The sequence below is a fragment of the Electrophorus electricus genome, chromosome 14 (genome assembly GCF_013358815.1).
Source record: "Electrophorus electricus isolate fEleEle1 chromosome 14, fEleEle1.pri, whole genome shotgun sequence".
Lineage (NCBI taxonomy): Eukaryota > Metazoa > Chordata > Actinopteri > Gymnotiformes > Gymnotidae > Electrophorus > Electrophorus electricus.
In genome coordinates this window covers 7,162,338-7,178,689 of record NC_049548.1, presented here as the reverse complement: position 1 = coordinate 7,178,689, position 16,352 = coordinate 7,162,338, and the positions used below count along the sequence as shown (strand labels likewise).

The 16,352-nt window shown below is 45.8% G+C and overlaps 1 protein-coding gene across 5 annotated transcripts in view; it reads right to left on the bottom strand.

Annotated features, from left to right (window-relative positions):
• The window catches only part of rbfox3a (RNA binding fox-1 homolog 3a), a 292,617-nt gene that overhangs the window by 112,195 nt on the left and 164,070 nt on the right, over positions 1-16,352 (bottom strand). For all 5 annotated transcript variants that reach the window (XM_035533352.1, XM_035533347.1, XM_035533348.1 and 2 more), the window contains one exon: positions 1,954-2,075. In XM_035533352.1, the coding sequence (XP_035389245.1) occupies positions 1,954-2,075 (122 nt within the window). The remainder of the gene's footprint in view (positions 1-1,953; positions 2,076-16,352) is intronic.

The window sequence follows — 16,352 nt, the reverse complement described above, 5'->3', positions numbered from 1 at the left end:
AGCGTGCGGTAGCACTTAGTATCTTAGCTGGCCTGCATGGGCTGCTCTGCCTTCTTTAGTGCTTTAGTCGGCGTCATCATTTCTGCCTCTGGAAGCTCTGTGGAGCTGTGGGCCTCTGCCCTCCGCTCACAGGGCACTCCTTTCCTTTCCAATTACCGCCCCAATTCATTTATTCATTAACCCGCAGCCTAAAATCTAGGGACACTAAGTTCGAAGACAAGAGCCCTCCATTTTTCTCCATTTGGTTGTGCTGCTTGATGTTTTGGACACATTAGAGAGACTTAATACAGTTAAGATGCAGTTTAGTGGATGTAGTGTGGTCCGGGGAAGGGGATTAGATTACCGGCCCACAAGTCAGGATTAGTTAAAGCCTTTTCCAACAGCCTACTCGAGTCCAAAACAAGGCAGAAACTTCCCTGCATGGAAATGTTTGCTTTTTAAAAAAACCCCCCAAAAAACCCCACTAGTAATTATGCATTCCTCTTATGCATCGTATTTCAAGGGAAATGGTTACTTTGGTTCATATGTCCAAGAATGCACGTGGTCAGTGACCAATGAAATAAAACACAGCTGTTATTAAATCATGGCAGCTCACATAAAAACACAATAGACTACACTGGCGTCCTGCCACTGTATGCGGCACCTTGCCTAAAAAACACCGAACAGCTCAGCTCTGCAAACTTTACGGCAGGTCTATAGTCTGCTCAGTGTTCATCTGCGGGGTACTTGTAAATAATTTCCAATTCATGAAGTTTAAACATTTATTGCTAAACAGCCCTCTCGCCAGAGGCGCCACTTTAAAACGCGGCTGGCGCTTCTGCTCCAGGTCACAGGCTCCGGGGTGGCGTTCGTGTTTCTGTAGGACTGTCACACTGAAAAGCTGGGCAGACAAGCCTGACAGATTTTAGCTGTGTGGGGCGTCGTTGAAAAGAACTGAATAAAGACAGCAGACTGACAGGATTCTAAAGCTGACATTTGAGAACTGTGCCAAGCCCGTCGCACCCCGAGCTCACGAGGAAACGCTGACGCATGCCTGTGTGTTGGTAATAAAGCATTATGAAGGATTTCACGACTTTTAATCAATATTAGAACTGTATAGCTAGAAGTCGTCCTTGCTACTTATGATGGATCACATATCTTGTTCTCCCATCTGTGAAAGAAATTAGGACGGTGGCACACGCAGTAATGAAAATGCTAATGTTCTTGTTAATTTCTTAAACCTTTAAAACTTATCTGCTCTAAATCAGGTACCGCTGTAAACAACCGCTTCCCTTTCACTCCAAAAAAGAAAGGTCAGTCAAAACCTGACCCCTCCCCCAGTATACTAATCCTGTTTGAATGTTTGCTGGAAGTACACACGGCATTACTGTTTATCAATTTATCATAAAAACTAACCTTGTTTTGAGGAACTGACACGCCTTAAGGTTACAGTCCAATAACACGCTTACTCCTCACCTCTTAGTACTGGGTCTGCTTGGGCAGGGGGAAGCCAGTACCCGATTATAGCAAATCGAAGCCCAATTTTGAAGCTGTCGGATCTTTGGAGACTGACAGCGAGGCGGTGGGGATGTGAGGTGCAGGCTGGAAGGAGAATCTGACCTTGGACTCCCACATTCACTTCTTTCTAGCCATTCACCAAACCAGACACACCACACAGAGCAAGCAGAGCACAACAGCCTCAGTGTGCAGCAGCTGAGACTCGCCCACACTGGCGAAACAGCTGCCTCCTCGCCACCAGCACGGAACTCCATCATCATCACCACCATAGAATCATTCCCGCTGGACACAACGTTGTGACGGCGTGACGCCTACAGGAAACGCAAGCTGCTTTTTTTGTGACATGGTAAATACTCAGGAGGTCCAGCAAGAGCCAAGTCCCAGTCAGACCACAGCTTCAGCTTCACGGGTTTGGCAGAGGCAGCAGAAATGGGGGAGCATAAAGCAGGCACTTACCAGTCTGGTGACGAGAGGAACCCCGAAGTGCCAGAAGTGATCGTTCAGCAGCCCACTGTAAACTACGTTTCCAAAGAGCGCAATGCTTCCGGATTTACACAGTCCGTTTCCTGGTTTGGTTTCTGGAGAAGCACAGAGAAATACACAGTTACAGTGCTGTAATTGTAGAGTTGTTGAGAATAAAGGACGGTGAATGCTCACACACACACACACACACACACACACACAGAGAGAGAGAGAGAGTAGTGAATTAAACAATTATGCTAAACAAAAAGGTACAACAAAGGCATATATATGCATTACTTCATATATATGCAGTTCATGAATATTCACATATACACTTATAGGAAACATATAAATATGCATACATACATCAGTCAGTAGTGACTGATAAGAACATTTTTTTATATTCTCATCTGGAGCGTACTATGTGTATTACGTAAGCGTAGTACGCTTGTCGTGTACAACTGAAACATACCCGTCTCCCAACCACACACACACACACACACACACACACACACACACACACACACACACACACACACACACACACACATGTCATCCTCTCTTTTCTCACATGCATCCACCCTGTCTGAAACAGGACCCACAGCCTGGAGAGAACACATAAAGGAAGCCATGTATATTAAATTATTCTCCATAAATGCCAAGTACAGCAAAAAATTCGTATTGTGCCTCAAAACAAGAGTGGGGTACATATTGTTCAGTGTAACACAGCAAGCCCTACATTCATTATTGAAACACAAAAAGTAAAAAGGGCCATTAAAATGTCACTTGTGCTCTTAGTAGCCAGGTCGGCCGCGTGTGCTCTCAGGGTTATTAATGGCCATGGCGTGATTGTTTATGGTCACTGCCTGCCACAGGCTTGCTGGGCGTGACTGTTAAGTCCACAGAATCTCTGGCGGTGGGCTTCCACTCCGCTCGCCCCTCGCCTTACATCACCCATGAATATGCATGCCGTCAGGCCACTCTCCGGCCAATCGATCGCGCCTCCAACGCATTTATATCTGTGCCACGTGGCTGATTTTCATAAAATGATATGGCCTAATTAGCAATAAAACTGCACACTCTGTGACTTTTTTTTTTTAAACTCGAGTGGGTATGTGTGCGTGTGTGTGTGTGTGTGTGTGACTCCAGGCAACATTCCCTTTGAGCGGGTGATGTGATGTGAGTGGAAGGAGGCAGGTCAGTGGTGGACAGTAGGAGAGGCAGAGGGAGGCGTGGCAGGACTGCAGCCCACCTGAGGGAATTCTGCTCAGAAGCCTCCGCTGTGATGTCTTAGTGACGGTGGGCTGAGACTATTGAGATAAAAACAACAAGAGGTGTCAGCACTGCCACACAGTCCCCCGGGCAAATCCACTCACTCCCCCTACCTCACCTTCCTTCTCCCCTCCATCCATCCCCCCCCCCTCTCTCTCTCTGTCTCTCTCTGTCTCTCTCTCTGTCTGTCTCTCTCTGTCTGTCTGACTCTCTCTCTCTCTCTCTCACTGTCTGTCTCTCTCTGTCTGTCTGACTCTCTCTCTCTCTCTCTGTCTCTCTCACTGTCTGTCTCTCTCTGTCTGTCTGACTCTCTCTCTCTCTCTCTCTGTCTGTCTCTCTTTCTCTATCTCTCTTTCTCTGTCTGTCTCTCTCTGGCGCTCTGTCTCTCTCTCTCTCTCTGTCTGTCTCTCTCTCTCTCTCTCTGTCTCTCTCACTGTCTGTCCCTCTCTGTCTGTCTGACTCTCTCTCTCTCTCTCTCTCTCTCTGTCTGTCTCTCTCTCTATCTCTCTTTGTCTGTCTCTCTCTGTCTCTCTGTCTCTCTCTCTGTCTGTCTCTCTGTCTCTCTCTCTCTCTCTCTCTCTCTCTCTCTCTCTCTCTCTCTCTCTCTCTCTCTGTGTCTCTCTCTCTGCCAACTACTTTTTTCTTGCAATTCAGAAAAAAAAAACTTGACAAGAGCTTTAAAAACTGAGTGAAATGTCAAAGTTGACATAAACAGTGTGTGAGAGAGCATTTTTGATTTGATAAGGAGGCAATAATAGTGAGATTTAAGAGACAGAGAGTAAGACCATAATTCCAAACAGCAGGTAAATCTACCACCATCATCAGTCTCACTCTTCTCAGGTACGCATGCACCTATACACCTACACACACACACCCACACACCCACACCCACACCCACGCAAGCAGGCATGCACACACATACACATGCATACACACACAGAGAATGTTTGGATTATCTGAATGTGTTTGTGTATTATTTAGTCTTTCCTCTCTTTAAGTACTGTAGATTACGGCTCGTTCTGTGCCAAAGCTCAGTGTCTCAGCTTTAGTGCTTAATGTTGCACACTATTACAGTTATTAATAATACAACAGGTTACTACAACAACAAAGTGATACAACATCACAGGGCATTTAACTGAGAAGAAAATAAAGTTCATAAATGGAAGGAGGAACACCATTACGTTACTTTAGCCTAAGTGAAAATGGTGAAATAAATAAGGGATTTCCAAAGCCATCTAGGAACCAATTTGCAAAAGTACTCAAATCCTTCACTACAGAAAAAGGAGAAATAGTTTCATGTAGTACTACTCATTTAAAAGTCAAAGTCCAACATTCAAAAATGCACTTGAAAGTTTTAAAATGACTGACTTTGATCTACTTAAGTATTAAAAGTATAGTATGCATAAAGTATATATTAAATGTATGTACACTCTAAAGGACTAATGTAATGTTTCTTCAGTTTTGTGGGTGAATTTGGTTGTGCCAAACAGTGTAAAGTAATGGAGTCAAACCTAGTGGACTCAAAAGCTCAAAAGTTGGACTCATTTTTTTTTAACTGAAGTGACGTAAATGTGAACATATAATTACAAGCGTGAAGAAACATAAATGGCCTTAAATGAATAAAGGGACAAGTATTCAAAAATGGCACTTAAGCACAGTAGTGGAGTACTTGTACTCTATTACTCTCTAGCCCTGCTGATGTGAACTTAGGACTAGCACAAAAAATCACTAGCACAAAAAACCATTGCTGATGCTGCTACTGAGCCTAAGATTTTATTTCTTACACTTTAACACAACAGTAAACAATATGACAGTGCTGGCAAACGCCGTAACTGTACGGGACCTTAGGAGTCACGCTGTGGCCCCCCACCGATGACACCCAAGCAGGCCTGGGACTACCCCTCTGCAGGGTGGTCCTGTTAGGACCTTCCAACCCAAACACGCCAACTGCAAAAGCCCCTCCATATGGCCTGCCCACCCTGCCTGCCCCTGGGCCAGAGCCGGAGCCGGAGCCAAAGGGGCTGGACAGAGACGAGTCAGGGATTCTGTGCTGCCTCGCCAAGCCGATGCGTTCATTACCCTCCACAGCCTCTTTACAAAACACAGAGAGAGGGACATGGCAGTAGGCAAAAGCATTCAGGGCTCTAATAATACCACACTGCAACTGCTATTGGTGCCACCACTACCACCTCCACACACACACACACACACACACACACTTGAGAAATGAGAAGGAGGTACAAGGTCATCATGAAGCATGAGCAGTGACATTATCATTAGAGGGTGGGGATGTGCTTTGGGAGTGAAGTCTTTCACTAATGAGATTGAAACACCTGAAAATTAATTACTTTTTGAATGTACAACCCAGCTGCTTTTCATTTAGGTGGATGGGGAGAGGGTATGAATCTGACCACAAGTTGTGATTTTCAATTTTAAGCATTTGTGCAACTATGGCTCGACACACAACGTGGTTTCTGGACATTTTTGTTAACAAGGGCCTATACAACTGGCAGATAGACTCCTTACATTAAAAATGCAACAGATGTCATCAAAAGGGCCATGTTTAAAGAAGCTAAAGCAGCACGGCTGCATTCTTGGGGAAGTCTCGCTGCCCTTGCAAAGCTGCGTTTCAAAACCGAACAGAATAAAGGCCTTGATCAGGCGCAGGGGATCTGTGGCCGACATCTCCATACGTAGCCCCTGCTGAACCCAGCCGCGTGACCCCGTAGCAGCAGACCCCCTGCAGCATGGATGACCCGGGCCGAGGCACAGGGAAGACGCTTGTGTGCTCGTCCGAGTGAGCGATGAGAGCACTAAATATACACAATGCCATCAGCCCGGCACTAAATATACTGAGGTCTCCAAGCTGAAATGAAAATCAACCAGAAAGAAATATTGATGGAACAGGCGAAGCAATAAAAATCCCGCAAAATGAGCTTATGAAACAATTTTTTTTTGTTTGTGGAGATTATTGTTTGTGGCTGTAACTGTGGCACTGCACTTTAAAAAACGCTGTGTGCTTATTGCTCTCTTCAGCCGTACTGCCAGCGTGCTTTACCAGTCTCTTACAGACTGAGGTTTTGCGTTGGTACGGTCCGGCATAATTTATTAATATATGGATAAATCAATGCTTCATGTCCTTATAGATTACTCCAAAATCATAAAAGGGCCTTGACAGGAAATGCAAAGTACTACAATTTAATTAAACTCCATATCCTCCCCCTGTGCAGCCGCCTGATTAAAGTAGCAGTCAAATAAAACAGCATTTAATTGGCATACACCACGAAAGCTGTTTGCATGTTTATTTAACATTGCGGTGTATTAATAAAAAATTAGAGCCCTAATTGGGTAAACTTGTGCAGGCAGGAGTGAGCTCTGGCTCCACTTCCCCCTACTGTTTAATGGACTATGACTGAAAAATGATCCCAGGCTAGTTTAATATTTCTGCAGTCATAGTTGATGAAAATCCCTGCTCTCATTGGCCAAGAGCCACGCATTAAAAAGCAATCATGGCTACCTGGACCTGCTGGTGAGGATCCCCAGTGGAGAAAGCCACTTGGATGGGCCTGGTGGAACGCGCCATCCTGGCACGGGGGGTGGGGGAAGGGATCATTAGCGCCTCACATATCTCTCGTGTGGCGTTCCGCTAGCGCGTCCCCAGACGGCCTCTTCTTGCCAGGCGTTCGCCATCCCACTTGGCATGCCACCAGAGACAGCTGGAGAGCCTCGCCACCCTCCCGCTTCATACCCTCCTTCCGTTTCTGTCTTCTTCTCCACTCCTGTCAGTTTAGCACGCTGGGCACCCAAATGAGTGGCCCTTTGATCAGCTACCAAACAGGGAAAGCGGAGCAGAGGCCCCAAGCAATCAGCCCCAGCTCTGTTAGAGAGGAGAGGCAGCCAGGAGCCAGAGCAACAAGACCCAGAGAGAAGTGTGCCAACACCACAGCACGAGAGGCCTTCGCCCCCTGCCAGTAGCACACGAGAGGATAGCGCATAGCCAAGACTCCCATGTATAGGTACACACACATATGTGTATGCAGTATCCACAGACACACACGCACACACACACACACACACACACACACACACACACACACACACACACACACACACACACACACACACACACTTTCTCTATCTCTCTGGCTGTCTCTCTCTCTGAAGGCTCACTTTTGCCCCAAGAGCGCAGCCAAAGACTGAAGAAAAGGAGTTTCTCCCAGACACTCACACTCATGGGTTTCTCTTCCCCTAATATACACAAAAAATTCAAATGCAGACAATACACAAATCTGAATCAAAGAAGACAGGGAGAGAAAGAGGGAGAGAGCAGGACAGAGTGAGTAGGGAGGGAGAAAGAGAGAAAGAGGCATGTCGTCTTACTGTACTGTTCACTCAAGCAATCGCTGAAAAGCATCAAAGGGATTGTTCCAGACTTGACTCATTTATATTGTATAACAAGAACTGCAACGTGATTCACAGTGAAAAACAGAAGGAACAGGAGCAGGAACGAGAGGAAGCTACGCAGGCCACCAGTGTGCTTGAGGGAACTTTTCCTAGGGAAGATTGGAAATGTGCTACTCATCCTTTGTCTGCTCTGCGCTGTCATCTCCAGCTGTATGAGGATTCCCAGGGGCTGGCAGGCACTGGGCTGTTCTGCTCCCAGTTCAATGGCTCCCTCTTTTCATTCCTGCTGTTTGAGCAGCGGAACTAAGGGATGTATGTAGTTTATTATGCCGTACTCTTCAAAGTCGGCAAGATTAATGACCTTTTTCCAGAAAATGCACATAGAGCATAAATATATCATTACATATCCCAGTATAATATGCTCTATGATGTAATACAACACTTGTATGTTGATCAAGCAATAAAAATAACTTTGGGATGGAGAGTAAGGACACACATGTGCATGCACGCACACACACACACACACACACACACACACACACACACACACACACACACACACACACACACACACACACACACACACAGGGATTTAGAGTTACCACTGTTCATGTTGCCAATACATGGTGCACTTTCTTTCACTTTTTTTCCCCTGTGCCTTATATTGGAAAAGCTTGCACAGAAGGTCTAATTGAGGAACCAGGAAGGGAGGTCTATTAAAGATCAAAGCTGATTGATTGGTCCCGACCTGGCAACCCATGATCCCCCGTGAACTGATCATATGGAGGCGCTCCCTTAACAAGGCTGGAGTAACAAGACACATGGACACACATGCACACACACACACACAAAACAATTTTGAATTGAGCAGGATAAAAGCTTGAGGTGAGACTGCTCACATCTAAAAATGATGTGACCTTAAAAATGGTGTGAACAAATAACTTTGGCAACCCAATGACAGGCAGGGGCATTTTGACCAGATGTTATTTACCATTGTGTGTCTGCAACAGACATTCTGGCTTTAGTGTGGTTCAGTGGAGTTATACTGATTTTGTTTAACCCTGGCCAGCAGGTTAACTTTAAGAATAATAAGCTGTAAATGAGCAGAAGTCGCACGGGAGCAGGATAAAATGCTGTAATAAAGTGCCCTGCGCTGAAGACATGATAAACAGTAAAGTCGAGGCCATTTGAGCCACCATCAGTAAATTACATGCAGGCTGAAAATCAACAAATGGTGTGTTTGATGTTTTATAGATAAGTTTTCACACAAAGAGCCCACAGAGCTGGTGCCAGCGAGCTGCTCGTCAATTTATCAACACATACCAATCCTAGTAAACCCACAAAAAAGTGCCCCTTCATTACACCTGAACGTAAACAGCGTGGGTGACAGGTTTATTTCTGCATTGTGCAGGTTGAAGTGCATTGATTAGAGCGATGATGCTAACACCCTGGTGTACAGTGATACTTTTATGCATGCAGAGAAAAGCATAAGAAGCAAACAGGCAGCCTTGCCTTACATTTTTCACTCTCATTCAGCTCCAAGTGGCATTTGTCAAAGGGGGAGTGGGTGTATTACATTTATCTGATGTAGTACAGAGGCAGAGGTCTTAAAATTCGGACCTCGAATCCAATTTCCGGTCCTGGAGCTTGTAATCACTGGTAGTTAATTGAACAGTTAATGTAAGTGACTGGGCACTTTGTCATCACACCTGGCTCCTAGGTAAAGAGCCGGTGGAAAATCTGTTGTATCTGGACCTTAAGGGCAGTGATTGAATACCTATGTTCTGTGACATAAATGAACTACCAGTGATGAAGTTCTCTGGTATAGAGTATGGAATAAATACACCCGAAGAGGCTGTAGGGGAAAATCCATTACCCTGGTACATGCATGATGGTTTACTTATGTTTGCATGCAAGACAAGGCGGCACCATAGTGCTACCCTGCACTCTCCAGTGCACTATCACAGATTATGATGTTGCCATCACTTCCCTTGATTTGAGATAGACTGCTAGGAATGACTGACGGGTATAATGCAAGTTTGAAGGAAAGGGCAATCAATTACACAGCGCATACCAAAAGAAGGGTCAGAGAAAGTGTCATTTATGATGATGTCCATGCCCATTGGTGACTGCCTGTGACCCTGACTGTCAAGGCATCGTTCAAGGTTTTCTTCATCGCGAAGAGCTGCTGCAACATTAATGATGGAGGCTGTCAAACACAGGGTTACTTGAGCCTACGAAAAATCTACGTTTAAATACCACTACCATGATGTTTCTTACATTAGTGCAAAAAAAAAAAAAAGAGCAAAAAAAAAAAAAAAAAGCCCAAGATCAGGGCAAGATCTTGTGTAATTCAGTTTGGAGGCCTTGGAGTTCTGGGTCAGAGAGTCCTCATCTATACTCCATCATCACGGCCATTACGCTGGAGCTGGTGGATAAGCAGTGGGCCTCTGTTTTCTCCCAAGGCTGTTCTCCAGGCCCGCCAGACACTCGGCAAGCATCAATCAAGCCCTGTGTCCTGGCGTGGAACAGATCGATGGCCAACACTGCAGCTCATTGATAGAAGACATCTCCTGACTAAGATATAGCATAACTTTTCTGCTGCCTAGTCCAGCAATAATCTCCAAGGTCAATCGGAGGCGTCTGGGATGGTGGAGCCACGTGGATACTGGGCGTCGCACAGCCACCGCACACTCCAGGGAAATCGTTAAATCCATAACGGGCGGCTCAAAAGCGGAGCCATCTTATGCATGAAACTCCGATCCCGCTCGCGTCCGGGGCTGACAAAATTCCGAGATCTCCCCCCCCCACCCCGGCTTAACAGAGGTGCCGTGCTCGCTGCCAGAGCTCCCTCCGCACAGCTCTGCACGTGCTGGAATTGCTCTCCGGCTGAACGCAGCGTGAAATGTCCCACGGCGAGGTGCGTGTGCAGCGCACGCATGCACAGGCTGTGGGCCCGGTGGCCTGTGACGTGAGAGCAGCAGCGTGAGCAGCCATTAGGGAAGAGCTATAGGTGTGCGCTGGGCTCAGGTAATTAAGTGAGAGCACAGGCAGGGAAAGCAGGCCTGCAGATTTATGTGGCGTAATACCGCACACGCTGCACTCCCCTCGTCTCTCCCAGCCCAATCTCATAAAGCATTAACTACCTGACCATTCAAATGTACTCTATCATTCTCTTTCTTACACCCTCTCTCATCCTCTCCCACGCGCTTTCTCTCTCTCTCTCTCTCTCTCTCTCTCTCTCTCTCTCTCTCTCTCTCTCTTTCTCTCTGTGTCTGCCCTGCCAGCAGGCATCTCTCCTCCTATGGCATAATGTGCCACCTGCCTGTCTGACAACGGCAGGCCAAGACATATCAGTAATGGGGAAAGGCCAGAATAACAAGTCGCTCCTCTCTTTCTTTTCTCCAGTGCCCCTCATTTTTCACCTCAGCAGAGATTAAAGTCGTTTCCGTTCAGGGTCACGGTGGTGGTGGGGTGGGGAGTAGAGGTGTGATCTTCGATCAGTCTTTCTAATCTTGGCAGGGGTTCATAAAAACCACTGGCCCCAAATGTTTTGTTACAGTGAATCACACACTACCTTTTGATGCAGAATAGCATTCATAAATACATTTTAAACAGTAACTAGTGCCTAAGAGAGTGCCGCAGCCCTTCAGTAAACTGTTCTGAGAGCAAACACAAGGCGCGCGAAGAGGTGGATCGATCTCACATTAGATCTGATATGTAATTATAGTAGTATATAAATATTGGTGATAACAAAATGAATGAAGAAAACAGTAGCTGTAAAGTCATGCTTTTCTAGAATGGGGGATTTTGAGGGAACAAAAGACCCTGGATAACAATACAGACAACTAATCAATAACAGACTCCAGTGGTCATAACTGGCTGGTTAGAAACTTTGTCTTCATTTTAGATGCTATGTCATCACTTTGTAACATAAAACAGATGGTTAAAGCGATAAGAACGGCAAGAGACGCCTCAGACAGAACAAGGCTGCTGATGTGTTTGCTGTGCTCTGTTCGCTAGACATGTCTGATGTCTGTCTCTCTGACAGGTGAACCGGCACTGCAGCGCAGTCGCCCTTCTTTCCTTCAATTATATTCCAATTATTTTATGACAATACAAAACAAGTGCAGCTAGTGAAGACCAGGCATCATCTAGCATGTGTAGCGGCCTAAGAAATCACTAGTATAGTATAAAGAGAGCTGTTATTTCGAATTTTGTGCTCTTGTAAAATAGTGTGAAAGCATTTAGAACAGAACTGAGAACTAAGCAAAAAAAACCAAAGACCTTAACCCCCACAGTACCGCATTATGTGAGCCGCCACTAATTGTATTATTAACTGAGATCAGTTCCAGCAGATTCTTATTAACGACAGCCCTGTGGGACGCTCCATGCCGCAGTCTGAGAATCCATCTACAAGCTTCATAACAAGGTTCTGGAAGCTTCCACACTGACAAATAAACACAGGGGTGTTAATAGAGAGCTATCAGGAAGTATTATTGTATTCATAACGCTGCTGCTTATTGCGCGCAGCTGGTGTGCACACAGTCTGACGTTAAAAATGGACTTCATTTAGGCAGGGAGAGAAGCTGCCATGGGGAGCCCTCCCTTCCTTAGAGATCCCTCTCTCACAGCGGCCAGGCTGGACGGAGGAGCCAAGTGTGAGAGCGCGATTCAGGAGCAAGCCGTGCTTTCCTCACCCCGCAATACATCCCCATCCCAGCACTAATCAATCAGGTGGGCAGGCCGGCCGGACCACACGGGGCGGCCCGCTGCGGGACTCATCCTGGGTCTCGACGCTCCTTCCTCCTTCCTCCTCCTCCTCCTCCTCCCCTCCTACTCCCCACTTGGTGGACAATCTGCCACTGGCCAATCTCTCTAAGAGTGCTAACATTTTTATTTCCAGGCACAGATGCTGGATTTCCTGTTACGCCTGCTTCAAAGTCTAAGAGCCACACCGGTGCCTCAGAACTGGAATCAACCCATCAAAGCAGTAGGACATTCTTTCTGAAGGTCTTGTTATGGAGTAAAATGCAGATTTATGTTTTGTATGTTTACACACAAAATCACCCCCCACCCCCACCCCCGGTCCTTTCACTGAAGGTACGTTTTTAAATGATGCATTGGCTCCAAAGCCTTTTGTTGTGCATTTGGAAGGAAACAGAGCCTTTGAGTTGAACAAGTGTGAAGTTTCCAGTAATCCTTAAACAGAGGGCAGCGTGACAGTCACAAATGAGTAAACAAAGCACGCCTGATTTGGCCATTCATTACCCCATAACCAGCTATTGTTGCTGTGATGTGGCAGAGGCGGGGAAGATGGCCTCCGCAGAGATGTTGGATTCAATTATAAAACAACACCTGCTGGGGAAGCCTGATGCACAGCTCCTCACGTCAGGCACGCGGAGCATGGGAGCTCACTCAGCTGCCCAGGAACTTCCAGGCTGAGCGCAGGGGAACACTCAGGCTGAGACCCCAACACTTCTTCTGTGGGCATTACAATGTTACAGAGGGACCTGGCCACATGAGGGGAATAACACACACAGATTTGGAAAGGTTTGAGAGGCTCTTCGCAATGCTTTTTAGAAACCCATTTCCAAATGGCCCAAGCTTTGCAAAACATGCACCCGTCGAAACAAAGAAGGGAGACTCCACTCCGAAAGTCAGCGAGAAAGTTTGTGTCTGTGAGAATCGGCTCTGGTCAAGATGCATTTGGCTCTCAGATTCTAGGTGAGAATATCTCCAGACATGAATATCTAACAGAAGCCATCTCTTTTTCCCACCAGGGTTGTGTGTGACTCATGTTTACAGAGCACCTTGAGTTTGCATGGGGGTGGGGATGGAGTGGCTTACACTCGATAGTAATAATCATAATAATAAAAAGGTGCAATGAGGACTCTTCAGCAGTAGAAACCCATTCGTTAGTGCTCCACAGGCCCCTGCAGGAGCAATGGGACCATTTTCCTGCCATGCGCTGGGATCGGGGAAACTCAGCAAATTTGTCGTCATGACATAAGGACAAAGTCCTTTGTGCTACGTTTCTGGAAATGGATTTAGAGATGTGCAGCAGGGCTCAGAGGCGAAGCTCGCTGACAAATAAGCTAATTCTGCATGAGTGCACAGACAGCAGGAGAAGAAATCAAGCAACTGCGGGGGGGGGGAGAGAGAGAGAGAGAGAGAGAGAGAGAGAGAGAGGGAAGAACACTACTCGAAATTCACAAGTTCAGTGGGTCTTTTTTCCACATTGCCCAAGGCAAGTATGTCAAACCAAGCAAGGCCTCCCACCTGCAAACTTTATCTCTGTAGCCGAGATCCACACTGACCAGAGTTCAGCTACCATGCACAGTAAATTACTGTGTCTGCAAACTTTATCTCTGTAGCTGAGCTTCTCACTGACCAGAGTTCAGCTACCACGCACAGTAGATTACTGTGTCTGATTTGGAGTCCATCTGTGAATCACCGGAATGTGATGTGGATCTTACTTTTATGAGGTTCCATGTGGGACACATAACATCATAAATCTCAGAACTAATAAATCATTGAACCCATAAATAAGTAAACAAATAGGTTTGATTATATTATAACCAAGGTTTTCTGGGCTTTTCACCTCAAAAGACAGGCAGCATTACTGACTGATACTTTTCATATTTAAAAGATGTAAAACATAACTCTGCGCCCTGTGGTGACGGCCAGACACAAGTTTGATCCCTGATGATGCCACAACCATCCATGGCCAGGAGCCTCAGGGAGGGGTGTGTGTCAAACCCACTCTCCCCTGTCAAATGTGTTGACATTGGCCAATAACGGAGGTCTGTGAGCACATGTATCAGAAAGATATGAGTAGCGCTGTCTTCTGAGCATGGTACTCTGCCCCTGACGCTGCATGAGCTGTAGCTTTAAAAAGATGTGGTGATTGGCTGCATGCGGCTTGGACGAAGCATGTGAAAGACCTCTCGATCCATGTTGTGTGACAGGGAAATCTGATAGGTGGAAATTTGGGTGGAAAAAAAATCCAAAATACACACATAGTGACCTGGCATGCAGTAGATATCAGATTACCTTATTACACATAAGACCTGGTCTTTCATCACTAGTTCAACACACTAGTTGATCACCTTTTATCTAAGGGCATATCCACTGACGTTGGACACTGCAGAGAAGATGGAGCAATTCCACCACCCAAAGAAAACACATACGAGCCAGCATATTCCTCAGGACCACCAAATTACTCTCTGCCCAGAGGTGAAACACATCAGAGCTTAACTATTACCTAAATCATGGGTTAAACAACACAGACTGTAGGGGCCCTCAGCAAAATCTGCGAGTCTGTGAAACAAAAGCAATGAGATGCTAATTTTGGCTTCTGCCATTTGTTTCTTATTGATCTCGGCCTGCTTTTGCATTTTCCACATTAACGCTCTCATCATAAATCACATGACATAATTAATGCTCCCCTCCGCTGCAGATACTAGCCTTTGTCTCCCAAGAACACAAAACCAAAGGTCAAATGATTAGCCTTGAACGCATGCAAGCCTTTAATGATTTGAATAAACCTTTGTATTCGCGCGTGCGTTCTCAGCAGAAGCAGTGGCAGAACAGAGGAAAGAAGGTCTAAATTAATGACTGCTTCTCTGTTTGCTGGCCTGTGTCTGAGGTGCAGATGACTCAGCAGAACACGCACGTATGCATTGTTATGGGAGCCCTGTGGAGCCAGCTGCAGAGGCCATGCACAATGAAACAAGTTTCTGCCAACCCAGGATGAAAGTGTAACGCATTAACTGCAGACCTGGCCTGACCATGGCCCCCTGACCGCACCAGTGCGTGCCGTCAGAGCACGAAGGCGAGAGATGTGGCTTGAACTGGGCATTAAAAGCAAGTCATCCATCAATGGCTTGTCATTAAGGGTATTTTTTAAAGGTTTCAAAAGATTAAAATGTAAAAGATTTCCCTTATGCATATTTGTTAATTACTTATGCATTCGATGTTGGCAAAGTTCGCTGAATGATTCAGAAGTAAGTGAGGAGAAAGTGAGAAGAAAGTGAAAAGAGAGTGTGGAAAGCACTGCTCATTTGGCCCCAGTACAGTTTTGGCCCCAACATCACGCTGCTCCAACTGTTCTATGAATAATTTGTTCTTCTAAAGTGTGTTTTCAAGGACTTAAAAAAAAACAAAAACCCTTTGCCCATTTATTTTTATTTGATCCACAGCTTATGAGTAATTATGAAGCACTATAGGGCCCATTTTGCCAAGTCAGCAGTACCACGAGCAAACATTCATTTAGCATGCTTACAGTCAAAGTACTGGAATATGGAGTGGAGTCAATGACTACACAGGAAGAGAAAGGAGCTGAGATCACATTAAACTTGTGACGTTAGCAGAATGCAAATGTGCTGCCACTGGACCACGTTTTTTTTTTTTTTTTTTTTTTTTTTACTATTTGGGGAAATAATTATGAGAAAGGAAAAAAAGTTTCTTTTCTTTCTTTATGCAACTTTCCAAGTTCAGTCTCAGGGGAGAAGAGAAAAATCCCCTCAGGACATGAGAAGAGCCAGCTACTGAACATGCCCACTGGGAACACATGAGCATTGCACAATAATCCGGGGGGACCTAAATCAGTTACACAAAAGCCTGTAGGGGCTCAAAATATTGCAACACGTGGGTCCACAGGAGACCACCTACACACTCAAAATACAAACCCGATAGTGCAGCAAAATACACAC